At 27.6% G+C, this 22,982-nt stretch overlaps 1 protein-coding gene across 7 annotated transcripts in view; it reads left to right on the forward strand.

Moving 5' to 3' along the window:
* Positions 1-22,982, forward strand: part of LOC129987877 (rap guanine nucleotide exchange factor 2-like) — a 475,413-nt gene that overhangs the window by 438,675 nt on the left and 13,756 nt on the right. For 6 of the 7 annotated variants that reach the window (XM_056095850.1, XM_056095854.1, XM_056095852.1 and 3 more), the window contains 11 exons: positions 10,324-10,494; positions 11,806-12,024; positions 13,383-13,487; positions 14,453-14,643; positions 16,284-16,506; positions 17,255-17,416; positions 18,024-18,131; positions 19,106-19,309; positions 19,864-19,972; positions 20,361-20,697; positions 22,341-22,596. In XM_056095850.1, the coding sequence (XP_055951825.1) occupies positions 10,324-10,494; positions 11,806-12,024; positions 13,383-13,487; positions 14,453-14,643; positions 16,284-16,506; positions 17,255-17,416; positions 18,024-18,131; positions 19,106-19,309; positions 19,864-19,972; positions 20,361-20,697; positions 22,341-22,596 (2,085 nt within the window). Of the gene's footprint in view, positions 1-9,545; positions 9,608-10,323; positions 10,495-11,805; positions 12,025-13,382; positions 13,488-14,452; positions 14,644-16,283; positions 16,507-17,254; positions 17,417-18,023; positions 18,132-19,105; positions 19,310-19,863; positions 19,973-20,360; positions 20,698-22,340; positions 22,597-22,982 lie in introns of those variants that run through there. The other variant, XM_056095856.1, reaches the window with a different exon arrangement.

Below are 22,982 nucleotides of genomic sequence, written 5' to 3' on the forward strand. Positions count from 1 at the left end.
GTATTATTTTTCAGTGAGAGGTTTGCATGAAAAAAAGGATGGATTTTTTTATTTAAAAAATTAGCATGTTTCTATTGTTTCGATATTTAAGAAGGGGAAAAAATAATTCTTTTTAGAAATGAAATATTTAACAGAAACGTTATTTAGAAGGCATATATTTGGCTACCGAAAATTTAATATAATTTATTGTTGAAATTCTGAAATTAGACTAAGCAAATTTAAGGAATAGACTATAAAAGTGGTCGTTAGATGGAATTCTTTGTTTATGGTCAATATTATTACCTGTTTCATAGCCATTTCTTCAGACATGCTGGCTATTTTCCAACATAAAAATAAGGCTACACATTTAGTTTAACAGAAAGTTCTTTATATTAATTGCATTCTATAAAAAAAATTTTTATGCTTTGTTATCTAATGTCAAATGTGATTTTTTATAAAAAAAACTTGTGTTTTTATCTTTTTTATTGGATTCATATCACTTGCGAAGGGGCAGTAGGACTGCTAATGGTATCTGTGTACATATTAATACAGAAAATCTGCGCAATCTATCTGTGGCTTGTATCGTGAAAAGTTCAATAGGCGTAGTAAAGGATAACGCTTTATTTTGAATGAAACGCAGATAACATAGCACAGGCGCATCGAACTCAAAACAGCTATTGCTGAAATTAACGGCACACAAGCAGCAAATCTTTATTAAACAACCGCAATAGTACAACAAATCGCTTTAGATTTCGCTCAACTACTCGCTTAATCTCAACTAAACTCTCTCTCTCTCTCTCTCTCTATATATATATATATATATATATATATATATATATATATATATATATATAATATTCAAATGTGATTTTTATTTACCACCAAATTCATCGCCAAGGCCGGGGATCATCGACTCGGCATTCATTCAACAGTCATTATTGTATCTATAAAATTATCTTCCATATGAGGGAACTTATTGCGCTGGAAAGCAATATTACATATTCGTAATTATATGTTTAAGAGCATTGGATATGTAAACGAAGTCCCTTAAGATTTTAAATAACTTGCGTTAATTATTTTATTTTATACGCATAACTAATACACATAATCATTCTTATATTTTTATGCGAAAGTTTCAATTCTTTTAGCATATTATGGGATTAATTGAATTTTAATCAATTCGTTTTTGAATTTTAACTTAATTTTACTTAAACTCAAATCTTAGGTGAAATTAAAACCTCATTTGGGAAAAGCATGATTCGCAGTCAACAGAACAAGTATAAGTTTCCTAAAATAATGTATGTTAAATATTTGTTCAGTTTTGGAGATCTAAAACTCCATTTCCATTGTAAAATCTGTTGACCGCTGTGCGACTATTTCCGACTGCTTAATCCCCGTTGTGCGGAAATGCAAAAATTTTACTTATTGTTCTAAATATACGTTACATCAGATTTTACTTAACATCAGGTCATTAGTCGTTTCCATTCCCTAATCGATTTCATTGGTCACTGCCTTTTCGGTCTGCTGCACCCTTCCGCGTCGTTCTTAGTTTCGTCTGATGGATTCCGGATTAGCCGAAGCTTATGTCGATATGTCTAATTTTAGAATAAGAATCCTAATAGGAAACATTTATTTAATTCTGTTTTGTTCATTTTTTTTTTAAATGAAAGTATCTTCCAATCTTAGGGGGGTTTTTTTTGATAGAGAATCTAGTATCTTTCCGGTAAATCAAAAACGAAAACCAATCCTTTGCTTTCGCATCAAATACATCCTGTTGGCAACGGCACCATACGTCCCCAGAGAGAAAGGAAGTCCACAAGTTTTTTAATGAATGGATTGTCCTTGGATACAATACAGGACGGAAGCCACGGCTTAAAGGAAGGAAAGTAGTACTTGGAGTATGAAACAGCCGATAGAAAGTTTTTTTTTTTTTTTTTTTTTCATTCATGAAAAAAAAAAAAAAGAATTTTTTTAATATGCTTCATGCGCCAGGTCTGATTTTTTTAAGGTTAACGAACGAGGGATTAAAATTTCTGTATTGTTGTCCGTGAACATGATGTGGATTTAAATTTGGAAGTAGTGAATAAGTCTTTTTAAATGAAAGAATTATTGCCGTTTGCACTCTGGAAATATTTTTGAAATGATATGATGTGTAATGTTTTGAAATATGTACGTAAATTCTATCTGGATTTGTTGGTATGTTTTACCGATCATTGCCTTTGACGACAAAAAAAAAAAAAAAAAAAAAAAAAATCTCTTATTTCTTTGGTGTTGACGAATGGCATCCGAGTCCCTTTTGCGGGGGTGTGTGTCGTATGTTTGTCTGTAAAAGTCATTCTATTATTGAAAAATGGCACGCATAATGTTGTGAGGTTATGCTTTGTTGATTTTTCTCTTATTTTATTTTTAAATTACTCTGGATATTATTAAAGAACAAAATTGTTTTAGTTTCAATTAATTTGTATTCCTATTTTATCGCTAAAAGGTTTCTAGCCTATTGAAAGCTCAATTACTGTTTGGAAACTCAGAATTATGGAATAGCAGACTAACTGTAAGTCACGAGAATTTTTGAAGAAAAAATTATTGTGCGTGGACTCTACTTAAAAATGAGATTCGGTCGCCTAAGTTGAAATTTTTTTGGTGATTTCTCACTAAAATAGTAATTTCGACATGCTTCAAATGGCGGATTTTTTGGCGAATTTTCGGTCAGTTGGCATGATTGTCGAAAAAACGTACTCTGTTATTCTTCTTATTTTTTTTTTATTATTATTTTCTGTTACCTTTGATCGTTATATGTCGAGGAATATCAAAATTAAATATAAATGCTATGCTTTAAAATATAAGCTGCATATTTTTCAGCTTTTTGTACAAACTGGTATAGTATAACTGTACAACTTTAGTACTACTGTATAATGGTTGGAATATTTTGTTGTTACAGACAAACATTTAAATTTATCATGTTGAATTGTGATGACATGATGTAGAATTCTCATTAGTTTCTTTCTTCCTTTCCTATTTTTTAGTTTCAATATTATTTTTGATGTAACTTGCCTTTAAATGCCTAAGCTATTCAATATTTCTCGGTTGACAGTCGAACACCAACCGTAAAGAAATATTTTCCATATTTCCTTGTACTTTTTTTTTATTTGGATAAATGTAACCTGCACATACTAATCCATTTATATATCCTCAAGAATTTTCTGCGAAGCCAATTTTCTCGATTTTTAGTAACGGTAATGGATTTTTATTGAGTTGAACGAACTTCCCCGTTTCTACTTGGCCAAATCTGAGACGAACTGTTTGGTCAACTATATTTATCTAACTCACACATAAAAAGTCTTTAAAAAGAATTACTATACACACACACCCTTTTGACATCATTTTTATGTAATTACGCGTTTTGGTAGATCGCGTTCATAGTTCTCAAAAAATGGGGACGCCTTTGTAGATTGAGAGGTATGAGCAATTTTTGCTAACGACGCGAAAGAACGAGTTCCTAGTTCTGGGCAGCTGGAACCTGTTATGTTGTTTGGGGAAATTCCTGCATTCAAAATACCGAGAAGGCTTAGTAGAACTGATATCTGTGATCTGCTTTAGGCAACCTTGAAATTGAATTAGCTAGCTCGTGTGGAATATATATTTAGTGGTGTGTTTTCAATCGATTGAATGTTGCTTTATTTATATAGAATATTAGTTAAGGATATTGCTTTTTTTTATATGTATAAATATTTTCAAAAAAGGAAATGTTGTGCATGATTAAATGCGCCACTATTTTTAGTTGTGTGAAATTAAATTTAATAAACAATAACTTTTAAGGAAACATTAAAATGAAGTGAAGAAAAGAAACGCATAATTTTTTTTTTTTTTGAAGCTTTTTCTGTTTGCTTAGTAAGAAAAACAGTCTCGATAATCACTATTTCTTAAATTACAGTGTTTTTTTATAAATATTTTGAAAAATATAAGAACTTAACATATGGAAAATTATTTTTCAGAAATCAAAAATAACTTTAAAGATTATCATGAATTTTTCTGAAATTTTTTTTATCTATAGCTGAACATTTATTAGTTTCTTTTGAAGTAATTGGGAGCGGAGGGCTGAATTTGCATATTTTATTAGAAAAGCGTGTAAAACTTTGAAGTATTGTATTTGAAATTTATTTTCTGTTTAACTATCGCTTCAAAATCTTATCAACGTTATTTGTGATTATTTTGTTACGTTGTATGTAAATTGTTTCATTTCCACTGGTCTCTTTTGTTTCGAAATGCGCATTTGTTATTCAAATGACAGTTGGTAATCTGTAGTCAGCAAAATCCACGAGGTTGTAGGTGTATTTTCACTATTGATAAAGAAAAAAGTACATGCAACACACACGCGAAAGGTTAACATTAGTAGGTAAATTATTTTTCCTCTTGTATTTAAAATATAACATGAAAAAAGAATTATTTTGTTTCAAATTTATAAATTATATATACATAAATTAATGAACCATTTCATTGTGATAAGGAAAAATGTTTGGAATTTGAATTTCATACCAGATAATTTAGATTGGGGCATTGAAATTTTATTCTGAGACTCGGTATGTAAGATAAAACGCATGCTTTAAAACTATTTGATACTTTTTTAATCATTTTTACTTTCTCGTATGCAAAAAAAAAAAAAAAGTACTGCATTTGTCAAAAAATTTGATCTCTAGATTTTGAAGAAATTTATATTTCAGACCTCTTCAAGTCCGGAAAATATATTTTTAGAATTATACCTGCCAACCTGATAATTCAAAAAAGTTTTGAGCTCAGTGGAGGAAATTTGATGTATGGTCACTGCTCCAAATTTGTAAATTTCTATTGGTTTTGAACGAAATGTATTCAGAATTATGTTTATCCGAATACAAGTTACCACAAACAATAACCACAAAGCGGAGAAAATTGGATGGATACAATTTAATACAGAAATTTAACATCTAAAATGTAGATATCTGTGAAATTTGGAACCAAATTCATTAATTGGATGTCTGTCGGTCTGTACCTTCCTACAAGCATGTAAATATGATGATTGAAATTTAGTATATGATTTTTTTGACTACAATTGTAGTTTTGTCAGATTTTGGTTTTAATCAGCCCAGAAAAAGTCGTCCAAAATAAACATTGTTTTCTTATAGATGCATATTAACCTTATCCCAACTATTATTATTAATCGTTAAAAATCGCACGCTGATTAGTTCTTTAATTGTTATTGTTTGCAATGGCAGATGGTTAATAAAGCACAAGCATATTTATTAGAGAGTATGCGAGAAAGTTTGAAGGAGGCTGCTCCCGCTGGTTGAAATTTTATTATCATTGCTCGTCCTTTATCGATAAAGGATTAGTGATAAAACTCAACTCATTTAATTATTCATTTCATTATGAAAAAGTAAAAAAAGAAAATTATTTCATTATGAAAGAGTAAAAATATTGTCTAATTCATTTTTAGTAATTGTTGATGCTTATATTGCATATGTAAAATAATAATAATAAAGTCTGGGTTTCTTTATTCTTTTCCTTTTTGTGCCATTTTCCCGATTCTTTTATTGAAAAGTGTACTGTGATTTTTGACCATTTTACATTCCTTGATTGTAAATACTATTCAGCCTTTCAAATCGTATTGAATGATGATTGCCTTCTGATTTAATTTCACCATTATATTGTACAGGCTGCATGCATACTGAGAAAAAAATATCATTAGAAAGTGGTTTTAACTTAATGCTAACTAAATTTCAGAAGTTATTTTAATTTTATGAAGTATATTACTGAAGTTACATTCATTTTGCTTCTGCATACTGAATGCAAAACATAGAATTTATATCTCAAATTAAACTAAATTTATTTTCAGAAAGTTTTTCGTGCGAAACAACTGAAATTTTATTCTTCCGATAATATTATTTTCGATTATATTTCAATTAATTAGTTATTCCAATCCTATTTCTTGTATTAATTTTATATATATATATATATATAATATATAATATAAATTTGAAGTATATAAAATGAAGGGCAAATAAATAAATGAATATATAAAATAACATTTTTAAAGACAATTTTCGACTGGAAATTGAGCAATAAAATATTTAACAAAAATAATATCCAGTTGGAATAAAAAGTTTAAGTGGCACATTTCTATTGCAAGTTCGTTAATTCGAATTCCTTGTCACGCTAAGGACTATGCTGATACAGTTTTGCTCCAAAACTCATTACAGACTTCATCCGCTATCTCATCCGCAATTCTATCGTGACAGAAATAGAATATTTTCATATCTCAGTTACGAAATCAATTTCTTTCTTGACACTCAAAAGGCGACTCTTGCTACAGATTTCTCAATGTTTCGAATTCTATTTTTTACGCAGATGACTGCTACGTCAATGAATTTTATCACAATGCTGCAAGGATTTTTCACCTTTGTACTTTTCCAATCGATGTGAATCGTCAGACGGAGGGTGTTTCTCGCCAAATGCATATGCATGATTTTTTCTTCTCGGTGAAATATTAGGGAGTTGTTGAAACCGTCCGAAGCGTAAAAATTGACGTCATAGGGAACGTGACGTACTATTTCCTTTCTGCTTTTTTTGTTGGCAGCTGTTCCTTCCGGGAGTATTTGGCATCATTGATTGGATGATATTCCTTGCCTCATTTCATTCATAACTTTCAAGAGTTGAAATAATATTTGCCATATATGCATGTAACCTGAACAAACATGGAGAATTAAACGAGTGATTAGTTAATTGGTATACCTTTATACATGGAAAGGTGGTTGACTTTTACATAGTACAATAATGACAACCCTTTAAATAAACAAAAATAGTAACTGCAATAATCTGTTATATTACAATTCATATCTATTGTTTACGATAAGACTTTCGAATATTTAAAAAAAAAAAAAAAAAAAAAAAAAAAAACATTCCACTTCTTTTGCAAGTTCTCTTGGTGAAGTAGTATTTAATAAAAATACCTACGAAAGCAAAATTAATAAAATAGTCATTGTAATTATTCTATATGCATTTTGACTCCTGATGAAATTTGGTTTTACTTCAAAAAGTTTGGTAATAAATAATATGTCTTTTGTTTCTTCAACTTGTACAGAACTATAATGAATTTAAAGAGAGTTTTTAAAATTAATTTTATTTTAAATGTAATTTTAGTTGGCGTAATAATTCAATAAATTAAAGTAGAAAATTCAATTTTCGGCCATTGTATTGAATATGTTTTTGTAGCTATTTCGTTTATATTCAGTTACTATTGATGTTTATCTTTAAAATGTTTTTCGTATTCATTCGGTGTTTTTTTTTTTTTTTTCTTTGTGTGTGTGTTATAATTTCCTCTTAATTTTTATGTTACTTACTACTATTATATTAGCATTATTGTCAGTAATTTGAATGGGTCATCTTTACGAAAGCTAATTATTTTCTTGATGTATTTTACAGTTTAATCTACCACTTATCCATTCTCTTTTTATTCGTTGTAAGCATAGTATCTTCAAATATAAGACATCAACCAAAGTTAGCCATGTATTTTTTCTGCTGCGAAATTTAGAAAACTCTTAAAATGTACTTGACTTTTACGATTAACATTTTTTCCATTTTCTATTTCAATATGGAATTTGCTCCGGAAATACTACAATGTTAAACATAATTGTGTCACAATTTTTGTTTCTGTCGCATAATAATTTTACGAAAATAATTAGCAGACGATTCTCACCCCTATTCCTTAACTTCATCTTTTGATTAAATTACAATTAATTTTTGTGTAGAGAATAAAAATCTTGTGTGTTTATTAAAATATTTAATTTAATACAATAAGAAATATTTGCTTTTCTTTTAAATAAAATACTTTAAATATTTTATTTTTTAAACACTTTAAAACTTTTAAATAAATATTTTATTTTTCCTGTTGTATTTCGTATTGACTTGTTACACACAATACTGCAATTAGTAAGTTATTTATTAAGGAGAGAATATTAACATTATCCCCAATTTTGCAGTGAAACAAAAATTGAACTTAAAGGAAATTTGGAAATTTAGCGTCTTATTATTTGAATAAAGAATAATTTTTGTAATTTCTGGAGAATTTTTTGAAATTTTATTTGATAAAAAATTATCACGCGCTTTCGAATATTCTTGAGTCAGTATCGAAATTTACTGAGAAAAATTCAAACGAAGGATTTATCAGACCATTATACTTTAATAATCAAATTGTAGAGTTTGAAAGTGCATCTAGTATTTACGTATACATTATCATCCGGATTTTGGAGAAAGTATTTCAAAACCAGTATGGCGCTTAGTTTGATTATAATCAGTAACAGAAAGGCCAGCAACTTAAAAATGAATTTTTTGTAAGTTGTTATCCTTGAATCAAAGTTGTTTATTTTTTATTGCGAGTTATTCCATTACATTTTCCTTATTATTTTTTTATACTATCGAAAATAAAATGTTCGAATCTCAGAAAGTTTTTCATCACTCATTCGGATTTCTGTGTTTGTTGTATATTTGTATAGGTACTACAGGCGAATTAATAATTTTTATAACACGCATACAATGCGGAATGATTTAAAAGCTTCTGTTATATATTATTCTAGTAAAAAAATGTATTAACTGAGAAAATTCTTTTAATTCTTTCTGATGATTTTTTTCATTCCTTGGGAGGGTAACTGAGTTTTGCATTGTTTATAATTAATTTTAAAACTTGCCTACTTGAAAAGATTTCCATCGGGGAGGGGGGAATGCTTTTTATAATCTTTTTTTTTTTTTTTTTTTTCTAAATTTTATATTGATTTCTAGAAAAGGTATTGAAGTACCATTTTAAGAAATTTGCGATTAGCTATGAAAATAATTTGGTCTAGTCGAAAAAGTGGATTTTTAAAAATAGTTCCAATGTGGTGTGCATGAATTTTACTAATTATAATTTGCCTCCTATCGTTCTGTTTAAGTTCCTAAGCGTCTGGTTTCGATCAAATATAACAGCCACCTTAGTCACTAAGCTTATTACATTACAATGATTGTAGTGCTTCATTGGTTTATAATGAAGTCATGTTATGACATGGCAATTTTAGGAGTCCATCATGTTAACTTAAAAAAATACACCTTCGATTTATTAAATTATGAAACTACTGATATGCGCGAAGTTTCTACAATTTTGTACTGCATTCAGTCTTAAGATGACGTAGGAAACTCTGAAATTAACCTTCTTATCTCTTGTTTAGTACTAAAGAATTGTACCTAATTGACATAAAGAACATCTTTACCTTGACTTAAGCTCTTTTTTGATAACATTATCTTGCCATTGATTTTTTTCCCCTCGCCCCCTATTACTCTTTTTACAATTCTTGGAGGTTAAAGGTCTTTTAAGCACCCCAAAAATTTCAATGGGTGTACTCAGAGCGCTTAGGTATTGATTTCATTGATGATGGAAGATGAGTCACACAACTACGATTCGTTGTCATGGTTACCGCCACTAAGTGAGCGCCACCTGGCTACAATCTCCACCACCATTGAGAGCGAGGGGAGCAGAAAAAAAAATTGCATAATGTTCAACGAATGACAGTTCACATCAGTGTCGTGGAATTTTCTCTCATCGCTCGTTTATGCATATTGACTTCTATCGGTATGTGTGTTTTAGTTTAACGTCTTTCGTTCGATCGATTGATTCTTTTTTTGTTTTTTTATTTTTCCTATCTTCTCTGGTTTGCAAAGAGATTGTGAATGTTCAATAATTGTGCGTGGGATTTTGAATCTCTGAATGTCTTGTAAAGATGTAGGGAAAGTAATAAATAAATTGTGGCAAAGGAACATTAATTTTATTTTTAATTTAGATTTGGTTACGGCTGTGTATGACTTGAATAAATGTCATGACATTTTGAAAGTTGTTTATTATTGTTTACATTGCTTGACATTTGATATAACATAAGGTTCTAAATTCCACTGTTGTGTTAAATTTGACGTAGACATAGATATTTTTGTTTTTAAGTGGTAATTTTTTAAAATTTATTTTTGACATTCTTTTTTTAGTTCTTTTAATAAATTTTTTCTTCTAAATGATTTTTAATTATTTATTCAAAACATATATGCTATATTTAATTAGTAAAGGCCAAAATATTGAATTATATGCATATTTATTAGTTTTTAATGTATTATTATTGAATGATAGGAAAAAATATTTTCATATAATATGCTTTTTTATAAACTTATAAAATAATATTTCATTAATTTTCTTATAATATTAATAACTTTCATGTGTGTGTGTATGTATAATATAATAATTGTTATTATTTGAACTATTTTTATTCAGCTTTTTTTTTCATGTTATAATTTTTCTTTTAGATTGATTATCCTGATGTCCAGTTGATGCGACCTGGTCAGCGGCAGTCATGTACAACTATGAACTTAGAGAAACTGCTGGCCTTAGAACAGGAAGAAGTGACCATTGCTCTGGATGCTCGGCAAAGATTCTACTCTGAGGGCTGTAATGACAACTTTAGACAGCGATTACAGGTATGATATAAATTTTTATGTTCTTTGATAGCAGAATTTGATGAACTGTTAAAAGCTCTGCAAGATTGTTCTCTATACCTTTAAAATTGTCTTTCTTATGAATCTGGTAACAAATTCCTTAAATAATTCTTAATATACAGAGAGGAATATTTTGTCCATTTGTATAAATTCAATTGTATATGCACAGTTGCCACTATATTCTACATTTTTAGTAATTACTTAGCTTAGAAAATTATTACTATACTAAAAAAATTTTTATTTGTTCATTGATAGCAGAAATTGATGAAATTTATCTGTTAAAAGCTATGCAGAATTGTTTTTATAGCTTTTAAATTGTCTTTCTTATGAATCTGGTAACTAATTCTTAATTTAAGAAAGGAATTTTATGTCCATATGTTAAAAGTTCAATTGTATATGCACAATTGCCATTATATTCTACAATTTTAGTAATTACTTAGCTTAAAAAATTACTATACTAAAAAACAAATCTTTTTTGAGTGATTATAAGTTAAATGTATTTATTTTACTATACCATTGTTGATTGATTAGAAGTTAAATAAAACAATGAGAAAATATTTGAATTTTGAAACAAAGCTGAATTATTTGAAATGAGAATTGTTTTAGTTTTTGAAACAATGCTGGTAAAAGCAGATTTTACATTATTAACAACTGAAATATTCTTTTAGAATTTTATATTTTAGATTTTCAATTTTGTTATTATAGATATATTGCAATAGTTTGTAGAAAGCAAATATGTTTTATATGTTATTTGTAATAATAAAATTTTTCTCTCCCATAATGTAATAAGTATTGAAAGAAAAATCTGCATTATCATTGAATCATGAAGTTGTGCAATTTATTCCCCATCCTCTCTTTAGTTTAATTTCCTTGTATGGCCCTAGGCAAGAATTAATATAAGTAATTCAAGAAAGTATTTTCTATAGTAATTAAATTTAACTTTGTGTCTTGAATTTTTCATCTGCCTAAATTTATTTGATATGGTTGTATAAATATTTCTTTAAATGAAAAATAATTGACTGTCCATAATGTTTTTAAGAAATGGAATTCTTTCTTATATATGAGTGCATTGTGCCAGTCAGACTTGTTTCTGCTCCAATCTATAATAGAGTGAATTTAATTAAAATAAATAATGTGGATTTATTTCAGTTCTGCTGTCTAGAATCCATCATTGTTATGAATGAATTCATATTCTGAAGATTGAGCTTTTTAAATTACAAAATCATTGAAGTAATTTAATATGAATCTTGTTAGAATTGCTTTCTCTATAAATCTAAATTTGTTTTATTGTAGCTTCCATTGGAATTCCCCTCGATGCTTCATCGTGGGGAAGCACTGCTTAAGAGTTCCAATCGAAACTCTCATAGCAGCGATTCTTCGTCAGCCTATTCCGGTTCAGATACAATGCAGTCAGTCCAATCTTCATTGGAAGATCAGGAGGTGGATTTGTCTGGACTTATTGAAAGCATTGTTGATTCTGATGAAGAGGAGGACCTAGCAGAATCTCTCAATGTAAGTATAATTAATATGCTAATAATCATGTGATGATGTTGTCTTTTTATTTGCAAGAAGAGTCAATGCATGATTGATATAAATTCTGTGCAGCAAAAATATAAAAATGCATGTGACTACAGAGGTTCTCTTTATGAGTTCTGGATTTAAAATTTATAATTCTTCAACACATGCATAGGGTCCTTTTGGCCCCATACTTTCTTTTTTGTTTAGAAATTCATGGATTTTATAAAATTTTATATCTATTTTTTAATATACCTTCATGAGAAAGTTGCAAGAAAAAGATTAGAACCTTTATAGGAAAGTCGAGGTCAAATCGACCCTTGTATGTGCTGGCATTTCAAATTCTGTTAATGTTATGTCTATGACAATGTACAACATAAATCCAGAGATTTTTTTACAAGTCTTCCTACTTAAAGACAAAATGGTGATAGCTCAAATTGGTCATATATTCATTAAAATTTGGAATGTGATCATGATACAGAATCGGAACAAAACACAGATTCTGAATGAAAAAATCGGATACAGCCCTTTCCTCCTCGTGGAAAAAGCAAGAAATCCTTAAATAAAATGCATTCTTTTATAATATGAATAAATTGTCTTGACATTTATGGTAAGGATTCCTCATATCCTCTGATCATATTTTATTTTTATTCAAATAGCCAATAAGATAAGGGCTAAGTGCCTGATAATTTAGGGTCAAAATGATCCCATGTGTGTGCTAATATTCAAAAAATGTGTGTACTGAAAAGAAGGGGGGGGGGGAAGAAGAAGGAAAAACATTAAATCAAGGATAGATTAAAACTTGGTTTTAGAAGTTTTTATAATCAAAATAGCAAAATATTGGACACAAATTGCATTTTCTACCCTATTCACTTTATCTGCTTATTAAAAGTGGGATTTCTAAGCTGTTTGATTTGCCATTATTTGATAAATTACTATTTTATTTAGTCATTACTTATATTTTTGTTTTTGAGTATTTTTTTTTTTTTTGTTAGTAGGTACCTAAAAGGCCTTAAAATTTTATGAACATATTAATCATACATTTACATATAATTTATTGTTTTTATTTGTCCTTTGATTAATATATGTTGTTTCATTAATTTGTAACTTATTCTATTTAACCAAATAATTGTTTGTTTTTTTTAATTTGAGAACTTTTGTAACTTGTTTCGTTATTATCATTTTATTTCTATAAACCTTGCATATTGTTTTACATGTTCATTACAATGTGTGCTTAATATTTCAATAAAATTTATAACAAGGGAACATTATTTCTTTCTACATAAGTGGCATACTAATTCATATTTAATTTTCATCGGTATTAAATTTTTATAATATTTTCTTGTTTTATGTAGAGTCTTACTGTAAGGGATACAGTAAGAGAATGCTTGGAGAAGGATCCTTGCGAAAGAACAGAAGATGATATAGAAGTATTATTAGAATTCATGCAGCATTTGCCTGTAAGTATACAAGGTTTGAGCTGTAATTTGTTAATGATTAATGTGTACTAATATTTATTAGAATTTCGATGCTGTTGCAACTATTTTGAGCATTACAAGTATTAATAGCTAGAAATATGTTATATATAATATACTGAATTTTTGTTGTCATTTAAAAAAAATTAGTAACTTACTAAATAAGTGTAAAATTTATATAAAAAATTGACATTACATTAATTTAAAAGCCTGAATCAACTGAAAATGATAATTTTTATTTTTGAAGCATCTTGTATACAAGTCTTGAATTACGCCTGCATATCAAAAGTACATATTTTGGATGACAAGCTAGTATTTTTCACTAATAGGCTTAACTTTAAGTTTTATTAGCAATTTTTTATAATTAATTCACATTAGCAATTTTATAGAAATTTAGAATATTTTATAGCTTACAAATTTTGATTTCTGTAGGTTTTGTATAATATATATAATATATATGTATGTATGTATGAGGTAATGTATCTCTTTTTAACCTTCAAGCAGTCTAGTCATCTTTTTAAATATCAATTCATCTTCTAAAATGTTTAAATAATACTAATTATTGTTTTTCTTAAAACTACCATGGTAAAAAAAAATGGTATTACTAATTAATGTTTTTCTTAAAACTTCCATGGTAAAAAAATGCTACAAGAGTGAAAGATTTTGTTTCAAAAACACATTTTTTAATATTTCAAAATTTATCTCTCAGTTAAAAATTATCACATGGGCTTATTGACTGCTTGGAAAGTTTGGAATTCGGTCAAAGCTGCTCTCTTTTGATCACTGAGCAATCAGTGAATTATTGAAGAAGATATTTACGTTATGATGATTATAGATGAAGTTAAATACGTCTATAATATATATGATTGAATATTGCATTTCATACTTTTTGCCATCTGTGTTCATAAATTGTTACTCTTGCTTATATTCATTTCCCCATTTGCTTTTAGGCCTTTGCCAACATGACTTTAGCAATTCGAAGAGCTTTGTGTGCTGTCATGGTGTTCGCAGTGGTGGAAAAGGCTGGCACTGTTGTCATGAATGATGGAGAGGAGCTTGATTCCTGGTCAGTAATTGTCAATGGACATGTAGAAGTGGAGTTACCTGGTGGAAAAATTGAGGAACTTCACCTTGGGGATAGGTATGTCTTTCTATTAGTATGTTTTAATATGCCACTTTTAGATCATTTGATAGTGGCATGTAAACAAACTATATGTAGGCTTATAAAAAAACTTTTTTGGATATGTTTAAAGTTTTATTTTTATTATTTAAAATATTTAGAACTATGCATCATATATTTATTTATCCATTTATTAGATTATTGTAAAAATCAGATTTTTGTCTATTTTTTCTGAATTTTAAATCTTTTCTCAAGATCTTAATCTATTTGATCTCTTTTCCATTAATTACATTCTAAAACATGCTGCCCAAATACGTTGAATGCTATGCATTTTTTAAAAATGTAATTTCAGGTAGATATGACCCAAAATCCCCTTCCTTTCCTATTATTCTTTCTTCCTTTCTTTTTTATTTTGCAATTAAATGAAATATTCATCTTAAATAATTAATGATCTTGGGCTTACTTTCCATTTTGCTTTGCAATTGTTATCTAATAAATATCAGAATGGCGATGTAGCTCTTTATTTTTGAATTTACAAAATTTCATTTAAATTAATTGTTCATTGTTTGAAATTTGATAATACTCATATTATTGCTCATAAATGATTCATTAAATCATAAATTCAGTCTGAAAAATTATTATTGTTATTGCTATAAGAAGGATCTGGAATTTAAATAATAAAAGCTGTCTGAGTGGTGATATATTAAAGTTAAGTTTTTGCTTTTCAAATTTTATGATAATTTGACATAATTATCTCTTATTTGTTACTAGCTGCATTTTGATGACCAGCTGGTTTTCTGGGATTATTGGCCACTAAAATTTTTAATTTAATATTTTATGTAACTTGATCTTAATGGCTTGTTCAACAAATTGTTTTTAAGATGAAGTAAAAAACATTTTTCATTCTATAGTATTTTTTGAAGATATCATGAAAAAATTCCAAAATTTTGTTTAATCTTTAACTAAAATTCTAGAAAAATCGCTTCTAAGTACACATTTCCTTCTCTCGGAGTATTTATATGTTTGAAATTTGATAGCTTTATGTGAAACAGTGTAATTTGTTGAATGTTAATAGACAAGCACACATTTTCTTTTATTATTTATTAGGTTAATGATAAGAGATGATTGTCTTTTTTAATCATGTTTTATTTGAAGGATAAATTTATTATCCTCAAAATATCATCTATCCATTACATTTTATTGAATTTACTTTAAGTAAATGTATTGCTTTATTTTATCAGTAGTGGAATCATTTCATTTTTTTTTTATTATTATTATTCAAATTTTTGTTTTTCCATATAATTTAAAATAAGATGCAGCTTTGATATAGGACCCATTGGCTTCTTCGTTACAACACTTTTGGATTTGGTTGAACTCAAATCTGAAATAAACAAGAAAAACACAATATAAATTAATTTGCAGTTAATTAAAAAATGTCAACCAAAAATATAAAATAGATCCAATAATATATCATTGCTAATACAAAATATCACCAATGGAATTCGATATAGAAGCTGTATGCAAAATAAAATTCCATGTTTTTCAAAAATTTATTTGCTAAATATATTATAGTTTTAAAAGTCAAGCTTTAGATATGAAAATAAAGTATGTAAAATAAAAATCATTACACTTTTAACATGGTTTCGTTATTCATTCTGTAGCTTTGGTATCACCCCAACAACAGAAAAAATGTATCATCAGGGAGTGATGAGAACAAAAGTAGATGATTGTCAGTTTGTATGCATAGCACAGAGCGATTACTACAGAATTCTGCATCAAGGAGAAGAAAATACTCGAAAACATGAAGAGGATGGTGAAGTAGTTCTAGTCACTGAACATAGGGTTCTTGATGGTGGAAGTCGCCGAGGCCACATTGTTATTCGTGTAAGTTTAATTATATATTTTTCTGTAGTATGAAAAATATTCATTCCTTAACTATAGCACTTTTAACATTTATTTGGATAAGTCTGTGATAAATCAATTTTTTCAATAACTTTAGTACTTTTTTAAGAAAAGAAACAACTTTATGTAATAAATAACATTTATGCAGTTATTAAAAAATTTATTCACATTTAAAGGCTATTTTATGGCAATCAGTTTGATTGTTAAAATGCTGACAATATATTTATATCCTTTAAATTTTAAAACTGTATTTATATTACATTACTATCACATTAACTTGCTTAATTATGCATTTTTCTGAAATGTTTTGCATTTCATTTAATTGAAATTATTATCTTGAAACAAGATCTTTTTAAAAATAAGTCTTAATCGGAAATAGAACCATTCACATTAAGATCACATAAATTCTGATAAGGAGTCTTTTCAAATCTTGCTGCCTAAATAATTAAGACAGTTTCTTATAATTTGAAACATTTTATTCAAACTTTGTTGCAAAAAAAGTATCTATTTCATTTTCTTTTCTGAAGCATTTATTGATTCTTCATTTTCGCATTTCATTTTTTATTTTTCATAACATTTTGCAGCCAAAATGGGATTATGAGTTTTTAAAACTTCATTTTTGAGGGATTAACATTTATTCTGTAATTGTGTTCCCTAATATTTTTAAAGCTTTATTATTGATATATTCTTTACCTTTTTTCCTTGATTTTTTGTTAATTTTTTATTTTAGGGTACTGTGGAGCGATTAATGGCCCATTTAGTTGAAGACAATGCTTTGGATCCTAGCTATGTGGAAGATTTCTTACTTACATATCGAACTTTTATTCAAAACCCATTAACTATTACAGAGAGTCTTCTTAGGTGGTTTGCAGATCCACACCTCAGGGATAAAGTAATTTTTCATTTTTATTTATTTATTTATTATTTTTCATTTTTATAGTAGCAATCTCTTTTTGGTTTTTCATTAAAATATTGCTTTATCAAATATCGGATATTATTAATAACAATCGATAGTAAAAGTACTCTCATAGTAAAAGTTTTTCCCATACAGATTAATAAAATAACTATAACTAATAAACTACTCAATAAAATAAATGGAATGTAAGTAGTTTGTGTTTATTTTATATGACCTCCTGTAATAAAAATATGTAACCTAGATTTTTAACCTTGTATCTAGCATGCATTTGATCTGGTTGGAACTGGACATGGATCATAGTTCATAGGCCATTATTAGCATTATTAACTCTTTTAATATTTTGATATTGTGTTTTTGCCAATATGCTTATGTTTTGTTTCAAGTCTCTAACTATTTATGCATAAAGAATTGAAAAATATATTTGTATTCTGTTTTTTCCTCCTTGATTCCATCCTCCTCAATTTTAATTTTAGCTTAGAAACCAGAATTCAAACAATAGATGTTTGATAAATATATTCAAATTAATATAGAAACTGAAATAATTTTTGTGCTTATTTTTCAAATGTACTTTTTTTTTTATAAGGTAACAAGAGTTGTACTTCTGTGGGTTAATAATCACTTTACAGACTTTGAAACTGATCCAGAAATGATGGAATTTTTGGAACTGTTTGAAGCTGGATTAGAAAGAGAAGTAAGTGTTTTCTTTTTGGAATATTTTTTCTAATAGGGGAATGAACTTTTCTCTTACATCTTGGCTAATATATCCAGTTTCTTTTAAATAGAGAGGCTGTTCTTAGATGATAGGTTTCTAGCTGAAAACATTGTAATTTTTTGCATTTGTGTTGATTTATTACTATTATAACTGTAATGAATGCTATAAGTAATATTGAACTAATTTATAAACAAAATATTTTATTAACTTTTTTTTTCTTTTGGTTTCTTAGTATTTAAACAATACATTTTTGCCTTTATTTTTGAGTATCCCACTAGTTAAGCAAAATTATAAAAATTATATTTTATATTCTGCTCCAATAACAATGTAAAGATCATTTCTTATACTTATGTATTGCAGAAAAATGTTTTCTGCAATAGATAATATATTATAAATAAAATTCGATTGATTGCTGAAGGCTTTATTTTTAAAGATTTTGCTTTCTATTTTTCAGAAAATGTATTTTAATTTGTTTTTTATTGTTGATACAAGGAGAAACATAATTTATCGGATGATCAGAAGTTTCTAACATCAGAACTTTAAATCTTTAAAATTAATTTGCAAATTTCATTTCTATAAGAGTTTTCTCCTTATAAGATATGTAAATTCATGAAATATTTTTAAATTTTTGTAAAGCTTAAATGAAACAATATAGCAAATGAAGATAAATGCTGCATTAATGATATTGTGAAATTCATTAAGCAAAGAAATTCTTAAGTTGGGTAATAAGTCTTATTCTTTAGTCTTTTCCAATTAAAATAATGTAACTATTAAAACGAGTACAGTTATATTATTGAATAGTTGAAGTTCATATGTTGATAATTTTTTAAATATATAAACAGAAACAGAAATACTAGATTGTCAATTGTTTATTCTCTAATCTATTTTTTTTCATTGATTGACTTGGTCCCATAAAATATATTAAAGATGGCCTTTTTTATTTATTTTTATAGAAAATGCAAAGTCAACTGAGACTATTGAACATTGCTTGTGCAACTAAAGCACGCAACCGAACAGTGACCTTAGCTAGGTCAACTAGAGATGAAGTCTTACATTTTCATATTCTTGGGGGATATGAACGTGGTTTTGGTGTTTTTGTTTCAAAAGTTGACAAAGGCTCTAAAGCTGAGGATGTTGGATTGAAAAGAGGAGACCAGGTCTGTTCATTTATTCAAATTGTTTATATTTCAGTGAAATATGATGTATTTGATCATCTCAGAATTTTAATATTGCTTTTACTGAAGCACTTCTTGAACAGTGAATAGTATGTAATTAAAAATTTTGCAAGTTTGAACTATCTTTAGTTGCTTTTTTATTGCTTGTGCATCAAATTTTTATCCTTTCATTAGAAATTTAATTCTGAGAGTTGTCTATATGTAATTGTGTGCGTGTTTAAATTCTTCTTAACAATGCTTTTTGTAAACACATGTTAAGTGAATGGAAAGCATTCATTTCTTAAAATCAGTATGGTTCTTTTTTGAAAAATGACATATTAAATTTATATATAATATTATAAACAGATTATTTAAAATTATCTGTATTTTAAGGAATTTCTTAACTTTTATAAATCTCTATTTTTAATTATATATTTTAATTGTAATACATAATAAATTAGTGATGTAATGTAGTTTTTGTATTTCTCAGTCTTTTAAATCACAGAGATCATAATTGAGTGAATGAAAGATATATATTTATATTTTCTCCCCTCCAGATTTTAGAAGTAAATGGACAAAGCTTTGAGCATATGAGTCACGCACGTGCTTTGGAAGTTTTACGAGGGACAACTCATTTATGCATAACAGTACGATCCAATTTATTAGGTATGTAGTTCATATTTTAAGAAAACATATTTAAATGTTATTCTTTTAAAAAAGGAACTTTTCTATTAATTTTCACAAAAGTTGTCATCAAAATTAAATGTGTGGTCAAAATTTTTATTTGCATAGTTGCATTTTAATTGTATAAAGTATGTCTTATATAACAACCTTATGTTATGAATCATGCATTTTGAAAATTAAAAATTGTTGTACTTAATTTCTGTTTATATTACAAAAGCATGGGACCTATATATTTTAATTACTCCCATCTTTATGTGTTGGCATATTTTGGCTGCTGTTATTTCAGTAGTAAAATACCTCCTTAAAAAAAGAGTGTTCCTTTTAAAATCTATCTTTTATTATAATACAATTAACGGATTTTCGGTTTTAGGTTTTAAAGAAATGCTTAACACCCCAGAAAATTCACCAAGACCTAGAAGTCGCAAAGCATCTGAAATCGCAAGACTTCAACATGATCCTCAAGCAAGGTTATCTACTCAATTAGATTGGAGTGATATTGGTTTTCCATTAGGCGTAAGTGGTTATCCTTTGAGTATTGTGCCTATCTTCAAAGCTCCCAATTCACCGCCAGCAAAAGCTGTGAGATCTGTCAGCAATAACAGTGGTGACTTGAAGAAAGAGGACAAGAAGGGATTTATGACGTTGGGTCATCGGGCTAAACTTAAGAAAGCTCTTGTAAAAATGATCATACCAAAGACTCTCAATCAGTAAGTTTTGTTTGTACTACATGCTTGCTTATAATAACTGGTTATACAGTTTTTTTTTTTTTTTTTTTTTTTTTGCATATGCTAATGTTAATTATAGCAGACATTGATGTATTTATATGGATTTTTTCACATTAAAATACATTTCATAAATTAACATTGAAATAATGACTGGATTTTAAGTTTTGTTAAATTGTTTCTTTTTCTTAAATAAAGTAAAGGTGCTTTTACAATTATTGAATGCTAACAGTTAATCACTAAATATGTCATCTTTATTACAACCAGCAATTAAGCTCCAAAAACATTGTACAAAAATTTCATGTTGGTTAATTGTTCACCAATGGCAAGCAAATACCCAAAACACACCAATGTCATTCGATTAATATCTTTTGTTCATTGTTTTTTTTTTGTTTTTTTTCTAGTTTTACTAATATCAATTTTAGTATTACCCTGCATTGGCTTTCAATATAATTGTAAAAAATTGTTAATCCATTTATGCTGAACTTAAATTTCAAGTTCAACAAATTATTTTTAAATTGCATTAAAAAAAAAAACAGTACCTAAATTCTGATAACTGTGATATTCCATTTTTTAGGAGAGGAAAAAATAGGCTAATAATCAGTTTAAAAAGGTTTTTATAGATATATGTTAAAAGATTTTTAAAATTTATTATTAAATAAAACTTTCTTTTGAATCACTTGCATTACAGTTAAAAAAATTTCAAGATGACAATACTGTGACTTCAAAATCTAATGGGTAATATATTCAGTTAAAAGGTATTTAGGATGTTGACTTGACACACCAAAAATAAAAAAAAATGGGATCTGATCAGTTTAACCGCAGAAGCAAAATGTAATTGTCTTATAATAGGCCTTTGATAGGCTAAATCTACTAATAAACACATTTAAATTTTCAAATTACTTGCAATTTAAATTTGTTTATGTCTATGATTACAAGCATTTTACAAAAGCCGTGGCATATGTAATGAAGCAAAAGAAAAAAAAGTAGGGGCAACAAATTGTAGTTCTGAAATCATGTCTGTATCTTGTTAAAAATATATGAAATATTAAATCTTTTTTTTTTTTTTTTTTTTTTTTTTTTATTCTATTGTTTTCCAAAATTATGAGTACATCAAAATTCGATTGAGCTTGATGTGTTTTATATTTGCATTTAAGTATTTTGAACCTGTATTATAAAGAATGTATCATTTATTTTTTTCAAATTTTTGCTGCAGTTTTCAATTAATATTAAACATGAATTTCCTATATATATAATATAGGTTTTTTTTCTATTTATGACTTGATCATCAAGTACATTTTACTATGTTGTTACCGTTCAAATGATTTATGAAAGTTATGCTTAGTACACAAAAATTTATTCTGTGCAATTATGATTATTGTACATTAAGACAAAAAATGCATATGTATTCTGTTGTTCATAATGTAAAAAATATATATATTCCTAAATTATTTTTTAGTTTGAAATTTATTTTTTGTGGTCATAAGTTGTAGGTTGAGAAAAAAGAGTATTCTGGAATATATCAGTTTGGAAATCAGTTAACATGAAAAATGTGATGATTATATCTTGTTGTTGTTTGTGAATATAAAAATAGTATATCTAATTATTTTTTCCCCATAATTAATTAGTGAATCTCAACTGAACAGTTCAGATGACAGTCTGTACTCCATACACAGTGGAAGCAGTGCAGGTTCTGGTGGATTGGGGGTTCGGACGGCGTCCCCCCACAGGACTGCTGGTGGAACCTTGTACCACAGCCACAGCAATCCTGACCTATCCTCGGTGACTGCCTTAAATGAGCCCCCACTGTCTTTAGACTACCCTGAGCATGTCCTCAAGGTGTATAAATCTGATCAAACCTTCAAGTTCCTGCTGGTTCACAAGGTAGGATAAATAAACAAAAAAAAGCTACTATATATGCCTAAATTCAATAGTTTTTATTTTCCATAATTGTGTTCAGCTGCAAAACATTCCACAATCTTTCCCCACCATATGTAGAAACTTTACCTACAATATCATTTTCATTTATAAACAAAAGTAAATAAAACTGTACAATTAGAAGTATAATAAATCAGTAAAAATATATTTATGTGAAAAATATTACTACATACTTATTTGTAAAGTGTTGTTTCAAATCTTAAATGCTTTGGTTGTTTGTACTTTTTTATTGTGTTAAAGAATTTGATGGATGGACAGGTTTTCCCAATTTTGCATATTTTACAGCCCTTTAGGTTGACATTTATAGTTTAAGAAGCTCTGAATTTGGCAAA

This window comes from Argiope bruennichi, chromosome 10 (genome assembly GCF_947563725.1).
Source record: "Argiope bruennichi chromosome 10, qqArgBrue1.1, whole genome shotgun sequence".
Taxonomy (NCBI): domain Eukaryota; kingdom Metazoa; phylum Arthropoda; class Arachnida; order Araneae; family Araneidae; genus Argiope; species Argiope bruennichi.